At 39.1% G+C, this 16,808-nt stretch overlaps 1 protein-coding gene across 5 annotated transcripts; it reads left to right on the top strand.

Moving 5' to 3' along the window:
• Positions 1-1,291: 1,291 nt before the first annotated feature.
• Positions 1,292-16,806, top strand: rela (v-rel avian reticuloendotheliosis viral oncogene homolog A). Of its 5 annotated transcripts, none has more exons than XM_046379866.1 (11): positions 1,292-1,466; positions 3,211-3,246; positions 3,495-3,637; positions 6,207-6,352; positions 9,534-9,625; positions 10,426-10,560; positions 11,213-11,317; positions 13,407-13,622; positions 13,760-13,840; positions 13,936-14,019; positions 14,857-16,806. In XM_046379866.1, exons 1-11 carry the CDS (start codon positions 1,460-1,462, stop codon positions 15,717-15,719), a joined length of 1,908 nt encoding a protein of 635 aa, XP_046235822.1. In that variant the 5' UTR covers positions 1,292-1,459; the 3' UTR covers positions 15,720-16,806. The 5 variants fall into 5 exon arrangements, with proteins under 5 accessions (XP_046235822.1, XP_046235823.1, XP_046235824.1 ...); XM_046379867.1 differs by having other exon boundaries at positions 14,860-16,806; XM_046379868.1 differs by lacking the exon at positions 1,292-1,466 and adding an exon at positions 2,730-2,835.
• The last annotated feature ends 2 nt before the right edge of the window (positions 16,807-16,808 follow it).

A 16,808-nucleotide genomic window follows, 5' to 3' on the forward strand; every position in this document is an offset into this window, starting at 1 on the left:
CAGCTTTTATGATTGATTTTTGATTTTTTTAAAAGTTCAGTTCGTTTAGTTGAACAAATAAAATTAAAAAAAAAGTTAAGAAATCGGTGAGTTGCCCTGCATGTGTATTGTCATTACTTCACCCACGTCACCCTGTAAGACTGATTTTTGCGTAGGCCACAAGCGGAAAGGAAACTTGTAGTGTAGGTCAGTGTGTAAACAAATATTTTAAGAGAGCTATAAAAAATTAACCGTATAACACAGCTGGATCTGCTACATTGCGCAGGGTGTTTACAAAAGAATAAACTTAGTAGTGAAGATCAGAAGTAGCTCCAGTCTCCGACTCCTTTCCAGGTTATGACTAAGGCCAGAAGTTATTGCATCCCACTCATAACTTATTTTTCTGTTCCTTTCAAGTGCGTCATTTGGGTATTTCCGCACTGTTTTGAGTGGGCGGTGGCAAGTTGCACTGCAGGCGAAAGGCAAAGACTTGCAGCTGCTTAAAGCTAGAGGACAACACCGGAAACAGACGACATTTACCTTCAAAATAATAGCATTAAGTTGCTGTAAAAATGTGACGATTAGTGTTCATAACTGCCTTATAAAAACAAAAAACTAGATATTATTATATATATAATATATATATCAGAAGATGTAGCCAGCGTTTCCATGTCCTTGTCCCTCTAATTGAGCTAAATTACAAATTATGAACTACGCTGTTGTTTTCAAGGTAGGTTAAACTGTGGAATAGATGTTTTCTGAAAGTTGTGCTATCTATCAGATTTGAAACAATGTCAGTTATTTTCCTGAACATTGTTAATAACATTCATGAAGCTGTGAGGTTTAGATGTACAAATTGTATAAAAATATAATATCATGTAAAATATGTAATGAATAAAATTGTCCACATATCCCATTTACAGGAAGGATAATAGCTCTTGTTTGTTTGTCATTTATTTTAATTACATTCTTAACCCAGCTATGTAATAACATTTGACTGTGACAACACCGAAAATAACTTAAAATGATCTAATTAAAACACTTTTTTTTAATGTTATTTTTAAAAAGGACTATTTAGCCTACCCCTACAGACTGTAGCACATGTACAGTATATTCTCATCAACTTTATGATTTACTATTTCAAATAAATACGCAAAATAAAGGAATGGAATATAATAATAATAATAATAATAATAATAATAATAATATAAACATTAACTAGCATACACCATGTGCCCTAAATCGCTTTATACTTCTGCGCTGTTCTTACCGGAAACGATGCACTGTGCTTGCGTCAAGCTTACCATGAGTACACTCCTGTACACAGATGTAGGTGGAGTAAAGGAGGCAACCGGACAGTCTGTCAAGAAGTTTTTTTTCCAAGCCACACTGTCGTGTTTGCAGCGCATTTTAATTGAAAACAAACGACAAATAAACAGTGGTGTTGACGGACAAGTGTGAGTCGGACTCGGACACAGCCATGGATGGTAAGTAGTGCTGGGTTTATTTGTTCGGCCTGTTCACACAGCTTAGACGCTGGAGGTAAAACAGGGAGTTGTTGTGCGCACAGGGGAAAGCCCCGCTACCATTGGGTTTTGCGCTAACAGGAGGAGTCTGCTGTTCTCGGAGAGTAAGCAAATGTACATTCGGAAGTATGACACAACTTTTTGCTTTTGTTACGTATCCCTGCGTATTCCTATGAAATTTTGATGTTTCGTATCATGTATTCATTCGTGACTGTAGCTAACTCACCTGGCACGAATGAGCCCAACAGTGTCGAGCTGCCAAGAGGCCTGTTTGTCCACCTCATGGATTTCGCTATTGCAACTGAAAATGCTCACGGCAGTCTTAAACTTCCTTGAAAAATCCGCCCATTTATTGGTCATGTGTCTGTTTACGAAAACATGCCGCATATAAATCGCATTATTAAAGCATATCGGTCAGTGTGAGTAGTTTTTCTTGAGTTCGGCTAACATGTACGTTACATTCGTTGCAATTACAAATCTGGCCTATTACAACTGGTCAGTATCCCAACTCTGTTTCAGTAAACGGAAACGATGGAAACAACACATCAAAATTTGGCTCATTTTGTGGTGAGGTATGGGCTGTTAGTAGGATATACATGCAGATGTGAAGACTGTCTTGTGACGATTTATAAACTGCCCAATGCAAACTTTTTCCACCTCACACCACCTTGATATGCATGTCTTATCCGTCTCTATTTAGGAATAGGGAGAGGACAGTGAAATTAATGATCTAAAATCAATCATCTTGAAACAGTGACGTCTTTGTTAGGGCTGTTACATTTGTTGTGACTCACACAAATGTCTCTGGTGTTCCAGCTGTGTTTTGACATTAGTACATTCATTTATGAAGGCCTTACTGTAGTGATGTGGTAGACATTTACTTTCACTTTCACAACATCAGGACCATTAAATAGGCAGGGATGTTTATCACTTAGATGTGCAAGTGGCCTATATGCTTTGTCTTAAGATCCATATATTCGCATTAATCTCACATAATATAACTAACTGATTAAGGGATATGATACTCGTTTGACCTTTTTTACGTTTGTCGCTAACTGGTGAAATGTTAAATACCGGACCAGCATTTTCCATATGCTGTTAGTTTTGGAGGGAGGTTGACAAGCAGGCGTGTTACGACTTGGAAGGCATCCTGCTCATGCTTTCAAACTGAACAAGTCCTACTAGCCGATGGGTGGAGCTTTGGCCACCTGATCTCTTGTCACACCTCGCTTCTTTTTGTGAATCCCAGCAATTCATTAACCACGTACCAGAAACTTGAGCACTGCTTGCTGCTCTTCACTCACAGTGGAGCTTTCTCACTACAAGGCAGGTAATTTAACACCAATATTGTACCCTGCCTGTCATTGTTTGCTTAATTCTGCTCTCTGTTCTGTCTGAGCTTGGCAGGCAGTTTATGACAAGTAATTATATTCAGCCGGGAAGCCCTTGTGTCTCGGCGTCCTTTGACATCTTTGGACGCTGCTCTGTCTTGTAGATTTCCATCCTGACCACACCACAAATGACAAACTCTTACTAAACCACAAGTATGTGCTGAAAGCAGCTTTTGGTTTGTGTCATCTGTGTTGTCCCTGTGTGCTGTACGTGGATGCTGTAGAAGATAATCCACTAATTGCTCTAGGACTTTATTTAAACAATTAGTTGAAATGTCTTTTCTTGTTTTTGTTTTTTTTTTTGTCCACCACAGGTGTGTACGGATGGAACCTGGGTCCTCTCAACCCAGGTAAGAGACTGTTTTTCCAGTAAATGATCAGTGTTCTATGTAAACCAGAACTGATATTGACTGTTGTGCTTTTCGTGAGTAAACATTGCAGCACTGTCTGCTAGTGATCGATGACAGCTATTTCTGTGTTGACACACTGATTCAAGTAAAGTAGTGTAGACAGTGTTTTACAATCCACATTCAGTATTTTGCATTTTCAAAAAAACTCCATTTTAGTCACATTCTTCTTCTCCTCTCGATTCCCTCAGTCCAAAACAGCCCCTACATAGAGATCATCGAGCAGCCAAAGCAGAGGGGGATGAGGTTTAGGTACAAGTGTGAGGGACGTTCAGCTGGCAGCATCCCCGGAGAGAAGAGCAACGACACCACTAAGACCCACCCAGCTATCAAGGTGAGCGGGATGCAGTTTAAGGAACATGTTTTCCACCTGCCAGCCGTTTAATGTAGTCACGCCTGGAAATTAGTCATTTTTTTAGGGCAAGGCCACTTTGGTAAATACAAATACAAATTTATTGGGGACACGCAACAGCTGACAGACAGGTCATATTATACAGAGATATAATATATTAGCATTCTTGATGAATAAAGGTTTATGTTACTTCTAAAGGGAAGCTAAAATAGGCAGTGGGAACTCTGAGCCCTCGAGTGCCACCAGAAGTCATTAATAACAAACACATTGTGTCTACGTATGTAGTTTAAAAACACTCACATAATAAGCAATTGTTTCCTGTATAGTACTGCATTTAATTAGCTGATAATTATCCCAATCAGTTATCAGCCTCCTTCAGTAATCCATGTAAGCCCACATTATTAAACCATAAACCATTAATCCAACCAACAACATCTTAACAAATTTTTACTTTAAAACATACTTGCAAAATGCAAAATTAAAAGTGTTACATGTTGACAGTCTTCTTGTCAGTTTGGCATCAATATAATCTAAAAGGATAACCTGTATTTCCCTATAAGCTTACCAAAATGTGGATTTTGTCGCCTCAGCTCCTTACCAGCCTTCATTGGTTCGCTGCACTACTTTAGTGGGAGAAGACTGAGATGCAGGCAAATACGTGCTAATTGGCGTCAGACACTGAAATAAACAGTGATTTATAACGTTGTTAACTCACCGTGTAGTATCAGGGGGAAAATAATTTGCGTCCTCTTTGCACAGATCTCATTCATTGTCTTGCTAAGAATGGGATGAGATGAGAAGATCAATTCGACTCTCACTTCTGTAAAAGGTTAGGCAGGTGTGAAAAAATGCTGTAAACTAAGAATGCCTTTAAAAATGGAAGGTGTTAATAGTTTATTTTCATCAATTAACAAAATCCAGTGAATGAACAGAAGAGAAATCTAAAATCAAATCAGTGTTTGGTGTGACCACCCTTTGTCTTCAAAACAACATCAATTTTTCTAGGAACACTTGCACACAGTTTCTGAAGGAACTCGGCTGGTAGGTTGTTCAGGCATCTTGGAGACCCAACCACAGGTCTTCTGTGGATGTAGGCTTCCTCAAATCCTTCTGTCTCTTCATGTAATCCCAGACAGACTCGATGATGTGGAGGTCAGGGCCCCGGGGGGGGCCATACCACCACTTCCAGGACTTCTTGTTCTTCTGATGATGCTGATGATAGTTCTTAATCACATTGACTGCATGTTTGGGGTTGTTGTCCTGCTGCAGAATAAATTTGGTGCCAGTCATATACCTTCTGATGATATTGCATGATGGATAAATATCTGCCTGTATTTCCCAGCACTGAGAACACCATTAATCTTGGTCAAACTCCATTTGCAGAAATGCAGCCCCAAACTTCCAAATTTGCAAGGAACCTTACCCATGCTTCACTGTTGACTGCAGACACTCATTATTATTATCACTCTCCAGCCCTTTGGCAAACAAACTGCCTTCTGCTACAGCCATTCATTCATTCATTTTCTATACTGCTTATCCATCAGGGTCACGAGGGGGCTGGAGCCTATCCCAGCTGACTACGGGCGAGAGGCGGGGTACACCCTGGACTGGTCACCAGTCAGTTGCAGGGCTGACACAAAGACAGCCAACCACACTCTCTCACACTCACACCGAGGGGCAATGTAGAGTAGCCAGTTCGAACCTGGAACCCTCTTGATATGAGGCGACAGTGCTAACCACTGCTACAGCCAAATATTTCAAATTTTGACTCATAAGTCCCGAGCACCTGCTGCCATTTTTCTGCGCCCCAGTTCCTATGTTTATGTACGGTACATATTTGAGTCGCTTAGCCTTGTTTCCATGTCAGAGGTATTGCTTTTTGGCTGCAACTCTTCCATGAGGACCACTTCTGGTACAGTGGATGGGTGTATCTGGGTCCCACTGGTTTCTGTCAGTTCCAAGCTGATGGCACTGCTGGACATCTTCCGATTTTGAAGGGAAATAAGCTTGATGTGATTTTCATCCATTGCTCTAAGTTTCTAATGGCCGACCACTGCGTCTACGATCCTCTATGTTGCCCGTTTCTTTGTGCTTCTTCAAAAGAGCTTGAACTGCACAACTTGAAATCCCAGTCTGCTTTGAAATCTTTGTCTGGGAGAAACCTTGCTGAAGCAGTATAACTACCTTGTGTCTTGTTGCTGTGCTCGGTCTTCCCATGGAGTATGACCTGTGACATGAAACTGTCTTTCACAACCTCCTCTTGGTAGCAGAGTTTGGCTGTTCCTCACACAGCTTTAAGCCTCCTACACATCTATTTCTGTTTCAGATAATGACTGTGTTTAAACTTATATGGGAAATTGATGATCATTAGCACCTGTTTGGTATAATTGGTTGATCATACACCTGACTATAATCCTACAAAATGTGTCTGTGTGTGTATATACAGTATATATATCTAGATCTAGATCTAGATATGTATATAGATATATATTTGTATACGTAGGTGAGTTCAGCATTCAGCTCATTAAAGAATGGCTTATTCCTCCTTCAGGTGCATAATTACAGCGGCCCCCTGCGTGTTCGCATCTCACTGGTGACTAAGAATGCACCATACAAGCCTCACCCCCATGAACTGGTTGGGAAAGACTGCAAACATGGATACTACGAGGCCGACTTGCAGGAGAGAAGAATACACAGGTAGGTATGCATGTGACATGGACATTGCACTCAGTAGCTCACACAGTGACGAGAAACTCTGGGAAATTATGCATCTATAATAGCAGTGTTTAAACTAACACTGAATTGTGGCAGGGGGAACTATTAATGCAGTTCCACATCAAAACAAGGTGGCATTTGAGATTGACCTAGATAAGGGTGTATTTACTGTCGCCTTGGTAAAACTTATCAGCTACGTCAACTTTGGTTTGGAGATGAGTAAAACATTAACAGCATAAAGTCCCTTATGAGTCAAGTTTGTCTCTGCTTGCTTTGTTGTTATTAGTCTAATACCCTGTATGACATTCAAAAACTGCTACTGCTTTAAAAAAAGTAAAGAAGTATGAAGGTTGACTACTTTGAGATACTTTTAATTATGTAGTGTTAAAACCTGGTATTAGTTTAGCCAGCCTGTTTGGGTAGAGAAAACTATGTTAGTCTGCCAGTTTTTATGACGAGTCAGATGAAATTCAAACAAACAGCATGTACTGCTCTCCACTGCCGGTACTGTGTGACAGAGTGAGTGAGTGAGTGTTCTAGTTTATATTAGTCATTTGTTTTTCGCATTGAAAGATTTGCATTGCCTTAACAAAAACGCCACATTAAGATATGATCTGGAAAGGCTGCTTGAGCCAACAGAATGAAATTACATTGTAGCTGATTGTAGATAGCCTGGGAACCAGATTTGTGATGGGCCAATCACAGCCATTTGTCAAATATTGGGCAAGTTGATACTTTCATTTTATATATAACCTAGGCAGCCAATCAGAGACAAAGTATGACAGGTCTCATCAATGAAATCAGTAGGATCCATAATAACGCTTCGGTGGACTCTAACAAGCTTGCATTTCATCTTTGCAATGTTCCCTTCTCACGTTTCATTGGCCTGATGGGTTGTAGGACTATCCAGTTGCATCTAGAGGCATTATGATTTGTACTTGTTGATAAGGCCATTTGAAAACTGAAAATGAATTAAAAGGTTCCAGACTATTGCAGTCTGACTTTGCCAGGCCAGCTATATTGCAGTTTGTCTCCAGTTCTTAGAGGATATACTTAATCTATGTCATTTTTTTTAAGCTAAGCTATGGAACTCTGTGTCAGTCATATTTTAAATAGGTACAGACTAAGAAAAGTATGAGAGATCAGATATAAAAATTGATATAATATGTAACATTTATGCATTAAAATGTATAAAAAAACTACTAGACCTTTGTGTCTCCACATCCTGCCACTGTACAAAAGTGAAGCCAGAATAGTCCAGGTTCGAGTACTGCCTTCTTGTGCTGATGACATCATTTGGAGTTGGAGTCTGCTCGCTAGCGATCATGTGTTGGATTGATTTTCAACGCTTACAGCCATTTGTCCTCACCTGTCAATCGAGATGTTTTACCTCCTTTTCATAGCATCAAATAGCCTGTTAAAACCAAACAAAATGATAGAAATCATCTTTGGGAAATATTTATTTGACTTGTACTTTGAGATTTTTGTTTGGCCCACGTTCCATGTCTAACATGGAGGGCAAGTGGTTTATGACCTGTACTTTGGAGACCCCTGATGACAGAAAGTAAAGATAGAATTTTGGCAAGCCCAGTTTCAGAACTGCTTAGAAATTTTTCAAAGATGAGCTAATCTGACATAGCTGCCAAAACTTGTAATAATCTTGCGTCTTAAATTTATGGGAGTTTGGATCTAAAAGGACCTAGGCCATGTCTCTTTTGAGCAGGCACTGGACACAGGCAGATCTGAAATGGTCACAAATACATCCAGTTGGAGGGGAGGTAGTCACTATGATAAGCAGAGGCCAACCACAGTACACCCTGTATTTGCAATGAGAAAGCATGCGATCACACAATGTCCACCATTTTTGAGTTGTTTATCAGATCATAAAGTCGCCAAAATAGAAGGATCATGGCATGAAATGATGAAGAAAAAAGAAAACAGGAACAGAAAGTGCAGACCAAATGCCTTCAAAAGATAAATGTTTAGGACGCTCATCATAAGATGAGTTCAAGTAATTCACACACTGTGTATTTAAAAGGTGATCACCAGTATGCTAAGGCAGATATTAAACCTTAGAAATACAGGTGCACCAATGGTAATTTTCCTGGCCTGAGTTTTTTTGCAAGCGGGACCTGCCAATACTGATTTTTGCCATTTCCGATTTTCTTTCTAAAATAGGATTATAATTTATAGCATGCACAAACAAAAATCAACTTTCATATCAAAAGAAATTACTAAACATTTTCTCTCAAAATAAAGCATAAATAGATGACGATCCCAAATAGAAAACCAGTCCCAAAGGGAAACTCTGCCTGGCACATGTGGGTTGTCTGTTTCAGAGTTTCAAAACAAACCAACATGGAGGCTCGTTTGGAAACTTTAGCTCATATCTCAAAAAAAAAATATATATATAGTTGATTTGCATAAATATTAAAATATTCAGCTTTATGTAAATTAGCCCAGTGCCAGTGGAAACACCACCTGGTGCTACCAGAACACAATGCAATGAGTTTCACATAGACAGTGAATAGGAAGCGTGTAAACGACAGATCCTGTGGACGCGTACTTTTAGCGTGCGGCTATGACATTATTACCTGTGCCGCTCTGTGTATGTGAACACGAATGCATACAACGGACCGGTTTGTAATCGGAGATATGGGACACTGACAGGCTGGTTTCTGGCCCGGGTCGAGAACACTGAACACCACCCGATTCTGGTCCCTGGCGGGTTGACTGGTGCATCTCTACTTAAAGTATCAAACTCTCACATTATTTACAAGTTTAGATTTTACTTACTCTTTTACTAAAATCTTCATCTGTTTGTACTGCACATGAAGTCTAGTATTTTTCTACTTAAATTCCACTGTCCTAAACTGTCCTGATAATTCATAGATGTGGTCAGTGACCCATAGTGATGAAGCTTATTTATTTTATTATTTATTATTTTTAAGGGGACAAAATATCAAAACAAATGCTCACATCATGTGTAAATTGGGTGTTTGCACACAGTTATGTGTATTTTATTTTACATTTAAAAAATCAGTAATACTTAAGAACATAATTTATAATGTCAAACATTACAGCTATTGTAAATGAGAAAGTTTATGTATGTTTCAGTGATTTATGTCTTGTAGTTTCAGTCTAACATTGTGCTTGCTTTCAGTTTTCAGAATCTGGGCATACAGTGTGTCAAGAAGAAAGATGTAACCGAGGCTATCACTTGCAGGCTGCAGACCAATAATAACCCCTTCAACAGTAAGTGCTCATGCTTAAAATTGTGCGTACAACACAAAGAACTTCCCTGTTATATCTGTCATTGTGTGAAAAGCTATTGTGTATTCTAAATGTCGCACTCAGTCTTACTGAACTACAAGTTTTATTAGACAGAAACTTTACTGATAAAAGAAAACGAATCTCGGTGAAAGTTTACTAAAAACAGTAGTCACTCAGTGACTTTTCAAGTGGAAATCTTGAGATTCATGTGGTCACTTCATCTGTGTGAAAAAGATAAAATCTTTCTAAAGACCACTACCACTGAATAACTTGTGATAGCAAGATACATTAGTGATAATATCTTTGTTAGCTTAAATTCATTTTCATGACAGACAAACTTGCTTGACAATGACTGTTCTTAAACAAGACAGTGGTAAAATACTGCCAAATGCTATAGATTGTTTTTTTTTAACCTATTTTAAGCCAGTTACTGTCATGGATAGATTTTATATAGAGGGAGTAGTGATAGTCTCCATGTGTTAGTAGAGAAATGATGTCTGAAAAAGTTAGAAGCTAGTTTACAACAGTGGCTGGTAAGCACAAATAGAGATAAATCAATGACACTAGTAGATAAAAAAAACTATAACCAGTTGTCCGTATTTTAAGTGAAAAAATTCTTACAAATACAGTTAGAGTAACGACAAGAAGTGGAATGTATTTCTTTCACCTTTGACTTAGTAATGTTAGTAATAGCCTACATATGACAGGAAGCAATGCTCTGCCAGACTGCTCTGTTGCCTGACTGTGCACCCCACCCTTTCCCTGCTGTGTCTCGACTGCAGTTCCAGAAGCGAAGGTGTGGGAGGAAGAGTTTGACCTGAATTCGGTTCGGCTTTGCTTCCAGGCTTCTATCACTCTGCCTACAGGGGAACTGTGTCCTCTGAATCCTGTGGTATCTCAGCCCATCTATGACAACAGTGAGTGCAAAATGCATTTACAGCATATCAGCGTTCAACTGATGCTGATTTTTTTTTTTTAATATTGTATACGCTCTTAAATATGTGTCGGTGTTTTTCATTCACATATTGACCAAAAATCAAATGAGTTCATTGCTTTCCCCATTGTCAGGATAAGCTGATAAACCTATATTGGATTTTAATAAAATACCAGTATCAGTGTAAGATATAGAATTCACACTCCGAACTATACATCTCCTGCATCCTTTCATTTTCTCAGACACTCTTTGTTCCTCTTTGCATTTGAACTTTTCTTGTTAGTTGGAAAGTATTTACAAGAATTACTGAGTAATAATGGTAAGTGTCTTTTTTACTCAGAGGCTTATCCGGTACCCAGGTCTGTATAGAGATGGGGTATGTATACAGAATTTAGACGGCCTCATTATTATAGGTGCAATTATTATAGGAGCAGCTTCTAATGCATTTATAAAATATACTAAGAAAAATAACCAAGAAATTATTCATAAGAACGAATTGTTTGGCTGCCTGTGATGTGTAGAATTGAAATATATTGTCATATGCCAGATTTCTCGGCATTTACAAGGTATTTGGGGTTAATCTGTAGCCTTGGGATCACGTTTATTTGTTCATAAAAGATTTTTCTGTGTTACAGGGGCCCCAAATACAGCTGAGCTGAAGATCTGCAGAGTCAACCGCAACTCTGGAAGCTGCAAAGGGGGGGATGAGATCTTTCTGCTGTGTGACAAAGTGCAAAAAGGTACAGTATGCCTGTGCTTTTGTCAGTCAGTGAGTTAATTCTTTACAGTCGTAGACTACAGGAAGCAGTGAAAGAGCATAGAAACACAACTCTACTTTCATATTCAACAATCCATAAATAGAATTCTGAACTGACTAAGCAAATGCAAAGCTTGAAATACATCTTGAGCGGAAAAGGTGTCAGGTTTTTTTTTCTTTGTTCTTTTTCAACATGTGAGCTTCGCCATAGAGGTTTGGCTCTCATAATTCAGTGTACCATATGTGATGATGTGATTACGCAGATGTTCACGTTTGCACAGTGGATGGTTAGGTGAAAGGCTTATCAACTTGCCTAAGCAGTCTATAAACAAGGTTCTAATAAAGTGCCTATTTATAATACAATGTCTATCATATCCATTATTGCTATTATTAACACATAAATAATCAAAATAAATAATAATGTTAATAAGCATCTTAGTACACTCTAGACTCAAGTATAGAAAGACTCATAAGAAGACAAGTAAAGACTCATAAGAACTTTAATAAACTTTAATGAAGGAAAGGGTACTTGCTTGTCCACACGAAAGTGCCTAGTGTTGACTTATCATAATGAACATTTGCCTACTCTTACTTTAGGCTACAGATGAATAAATCCCCTATCAGACTGAAACTTACAGATGCTGTTAGCAGGACATGAGGCTGAATGTTAACAAATAATCATGTTCACTTTAAGACACAGCTAATACGCTGGACATAAAATTATTTGCAAATCTCATCTAAAATGAGAGTATGTAACTTCCAAAAGATAAAATATATTTTTCCTCCCACAAATGCAAAATGTAATTTATAAGCATTAAAACACGGCTTCGCTCACTCAGGATTTTGCTGCTACTAGCTTATGGAAGCTGGTGTTAGCAAACTTGAGACAGATATTTATGTGTAACTGGCGTGAATGAGTCACTTTACTGATGTGTTGACTACATATCACTTGCACCACTGTTATGCTTCGTGTTTTACCACTTACTCATAATTAAACCATGATTGTAAGCCGTGACTACTCTAGCAGTTACTCAGTGAACATTACAGTGTGGTTTTGCGGAAATGAAAACTTTAACATGTCATAGTGTGTCACAAATTACTCTTTGTCACTGTTACCCCGTAACCAAAGTTTGTTGTCTATTCTGTGGTTCTGAATTTGTGTTATCCAATGGTTATATTAATTTGCTCACAAATTGACCTTAAAGCTGCACTAATCAACACTTAAGGTTAAATTACTGATCAAATGACTATGTTTAATATGAAAATTTTTGCTTGTAGCAAAGAACCCAGAGAATTTTTTACCCTAACCCTGCATCTTCAGGGAATTTTTTAGCCTCACTTAGCTCATCGTTTTGGTTTTCTTCCCCGCAAACTTCCTGACTTCTCAGTAATTTTGTTTTTAGCTGGACAGGCAGCTGTTTCATCCTTAAAAGCTTAATAAACCCATTACATGCCACATGCCCAGCACCAAAAGGCAGCCAAACTTAGCAACTAGCATTGGAGCAGTTAGCATCTTAAGGGTCAGATATGTGTTCTCAGGAGTTTGTAGAGCTAAAGAGAGCGAAAGGGAGAGGGAATATTGGGCCTAAATGAACATTCCTCAAGTGCTTCCTCTGTTGCTGATATAAAGTCCAACTCTTTCACTAAATTTTCAATAAACTTTTGGTCTCCCTTCCCCTTGTGAACCCAGGTTTTATATCTGGTTTTGTTTTATTTCTTTGCGTTATCTCTTCCTAATTAGTCACAGTTTGATCATAGCAGGCAGGCCGATGTGCTGTACAAAATGCGATTTGTGTTCTGGATATGGGAGCACACCAGGGCTCTGCTTAAGCTGTAATACATTTTACATGAGAGTGAAAAAAAGCCTGTAAACCTGACTCTTGGACTGTATGATCACAGCAAAATGATGCAACACTTTGTGATGAGCTCTTGTACTTTATTGACAGCCAAACTCACAATTGATTTTGTTGTTGATGTTGATTGATATATATATATATATATTTTTTTGAGAGGGCAGTCAATTCTCAGCTTTAGTATCTTTTTTAGTTTTACCATTTTCTGTTTCCCTGCAGAGGACATTGAGGTACGTTTCTTCCAGGACTCCTGGGAGGGAAAGGGCACTTTCTCCCAGGCTGATGTCCACAGACAGGTGGCCATTGTGTTTCGCACACCGCCGTACCGTGACACGAACCTCTCTGAGCCCATCAGAGTGAAGATGCAGCTCCGTCGGCCTTCTGACCGTGAGGTCAGTGAGCCAATGGACTTCCAGTACCTACCTGCAGACCCAGGTAATAGAGATGTTCCCATGTTTTCATATGATGCCTTGTATGAAAGCTTTTTTTCAGAGAATATGTAACATTTGTCCAAATACCTGAGTGCTGGATTTGTTTACCTTATAAATGCTTTTTAAAAATGGCCGCTGTAGATGAATACAGGCTGAGTGAGAAGAGAAAGCGTACAGGGGACATGTTCCAGAGCCTGAAGCTGGGGCCCATGCTGTCTAGTGGTACGTTGATGAGAGTTTCATGCATTCTGCTTTATGCATTAGCGAAGTTTTCTTTTTTTTGCAATGTAACATAATCATGTCGGTTGGATTTTCAGTGACCGTTCCACAAGATAGACGGCACATAAGCCCAGCAAGGAGAACAGTCACAGCCAAGCCTCCATCGATGAATGCACAAGCTGGTGAGTCTGTTTTTTCATAATAACAACAATAATAATAACTTTATTTATATAGCACCTTTCAAAAACTAGGTTTCCGAAGTGCTTAACTATCATTTAAAACCAAAACCAACAAATCGTATACATAAACAGAATATAAATAGACAATTGGTGACAAAGGCTGTAGAAGGTTGAAGATTTAGGGTGAAAGATAAAAGAACAGCGAATGTAATAGAAAAATAACTGACAATTAATACAGAAATTATACAATTTAAAACCAGTAAGCTAAAAGGGATAATAAAAAGACAGTCTATTAAAGTTGGTTTTGAGAAGTGATTTTAAAGAAGTCACTGACATTCCATACTACATGTGGTGATTCTTTTGAAACAATGCCGAGACTGGTCGTGATTTTAATGGAACTTAAAGCTGATGAATAGATTAGTCAATTGACACAAATTAAATTGATTTTGATTATTGAATATTTTAGTCCTTTATCGAGCAGAAATGTCAAATATTACCTGGCCTCAGCTTCTGCAATGATGAATGGATTAGTCAAAAATTATTTGTCAAAATAATCCTGAGAGAAAATACTAGGTAGTTGCAGCCCAAGATTTTAATTGTGAGAATTTATGTTTGGTTTATGAAAACCTACATTATTTTGGTGGAAGCTGAGGTCTGCTAGTAAAATCTTAACAGTAATGGAATTGCACTGTAAATTTGGCATTTCATTTTCTGTCTTAAAGATGTTAAAGTCTGGATAGCAGCTTATTTAAAAACAACCATAAAGTCCAATTTCTGCATGTTGTGTGAGTTTCAGTATCAGAACTCAAAATGCTTGTTGTTTGTGGTTTGTGTCCCCAGCAGCTGTGGTGCCCCCTGGTGCCAGTGGAGTGAAACCCCAGCCATCCTATCCATACAGTCAGTCAAGCCAGCTCTTCTCAGTCCAGCCCAAAGTAGAGGCCTCCCCCTCCATCTCTGCTGCAACCACAAACCAAACATGGAGGATGGAGAGCCTGAGTCTTGGCCCTCAGGCCAAAGCCACTGCAGTGCCCAGCTTCACAATAGGCCAGATACCAGCCTCCTCCACCTCTTCCTCTACCACCACTTCCACTAGCAACCAGGACTACTCAACTGTCAACATATCAGACCTTCATGAATTCTTCCCAAACATTTCCTCCGCCATTGCCCAGGAGTCAACAGCTTCTCAGGGAAGCACGGTCTCCTCACAGACCAGCAACTCCTTCACTCTCCAGGGCTCTCAGTTCCGGGTGGACACACCACTTGTGGATGATGACATTCCAGAGTTCCCCAGCTTTTCTGAAGCCCAGGCCCCAGGCACTCTGGAAAACCTAAACATGGATGACTTTGAGGACCTTCTGAACCCCAACCTGATGAGTGAGAGTGGTAATGGCACCTCAACAGTAGTTCTATCTTCAGGCCAACAAGCTGCCCCTTCCAGCTCTTCTACTGCTGCCCAGAACAGTGCAGTAACCCAGAACATTTCTGACCCTGCCAACAACCCAGGAAGCACCTGGATGAATTACCCCACCAGCATCGTCAGCTTGCTCCAGAATGAGGGCATGATGGACATTGCAGCCAACAACAACCACCGGCCCCCTGTGCTGGATGAGTTTGATGAGCTGATGTCTGCTGATGAAGATCGTCTTATTTCCATTTTTAACAGTGGAGGCCAAGCTAGGTTTGTGTCAGGGCACCCAACTTAAGTTTTGTCCTCGTGATTTGATTACAGACATATTTACAAAGACTACTTGTGTCTGCTCCTTAAGCCTTCAGAACTCCTGGTGGATATGAAGGCCTCTAAAGATACAGAATGTAGCAAAACTTGTCCCTGTGGACACGCATATTCATGGTATTCATTTTGTGGAGTTTGCCATGCCTTATATACAGTTTATCTGACAAATTACAAACTACAGGATTGAAGGTAATCAGATTTCATGACCCTTGCTACGCATCAGTCATTATCTTTTTCAGCCACTCTATGAACCTCACGTTAGAAGATTATCTACCAAAAATGTTTTGTAGACAGTCTGTTGGGATGCCTTGCTGAAGGCATCTGTTTAAATGTTTTTATGTTGACGCCATTTTCCATGGAACATGTCAATGCATGTTTTTTGTACTGTCATTTTAACAGTGGTCAGTGTTAGTGATTATCACTGTCTTTAAGTGAAACTTGTAAGTTTGGTGTGCCTTTTTATTTTAAACGAAGCAGCTGGTATTCTCATCAAGAACTGAATCTGAGCTAGAGGTAAGTTTATGCAAATTATGGCCCTTGTCCTTTTAATCAAATGTGCCCATGTATTACTTTGGAACTTAATTGTTTTTACAGCACGCTGATGTAGGTTCTCAGTCACGGTTTTTACAGCAGTTACTGTAATTTTCCATACATACGTGCCTTTGTTGAGTTGCAACAAAATGTAGTAATGTGTGAAGAAGCAAATGAAGGGCTACATGTGAGTAATTAACACGCAACATTACTAAGTACATGCTTATAGTAGGGAAACTGTATCAAATCCTGTTTTGTGTTTGGTGATATAATTTCCTTTGGTGATTAATCAGCTTTTCTATAGTTATTTCATGAATCCTGGCTGCAATCTAAGAGTTTCAGACCTGTAGGTCAAACTTGCTCCTCTCTGTATTAAAAAAGGATGCTTTACTGAGATGAAATTATGCTGATTTATACTGGTATGATGTAAGCAAATTATACTAATGCCTTTTTTTGCTGTAGTGAATGTTTAATTCTGTCAAAGTTCCAAAACACTTTTCTTGGCAATAAAAACCACAACATTTTAAGA

Source organism: Scatophagus argus, chromosome 23 (assembly GCF_020382885.2).
Source record: "Scatophagus argus isolate fScaArg1 chromosome 23, fScaArg1.pri, whole genome shotgun sequence".
Classification (NCBI taxonomy): Eukaryota; Metazoa; Chordata; class Actinopteri; family Scatophagidae; genus Scatophagus; species Scatophagus argus.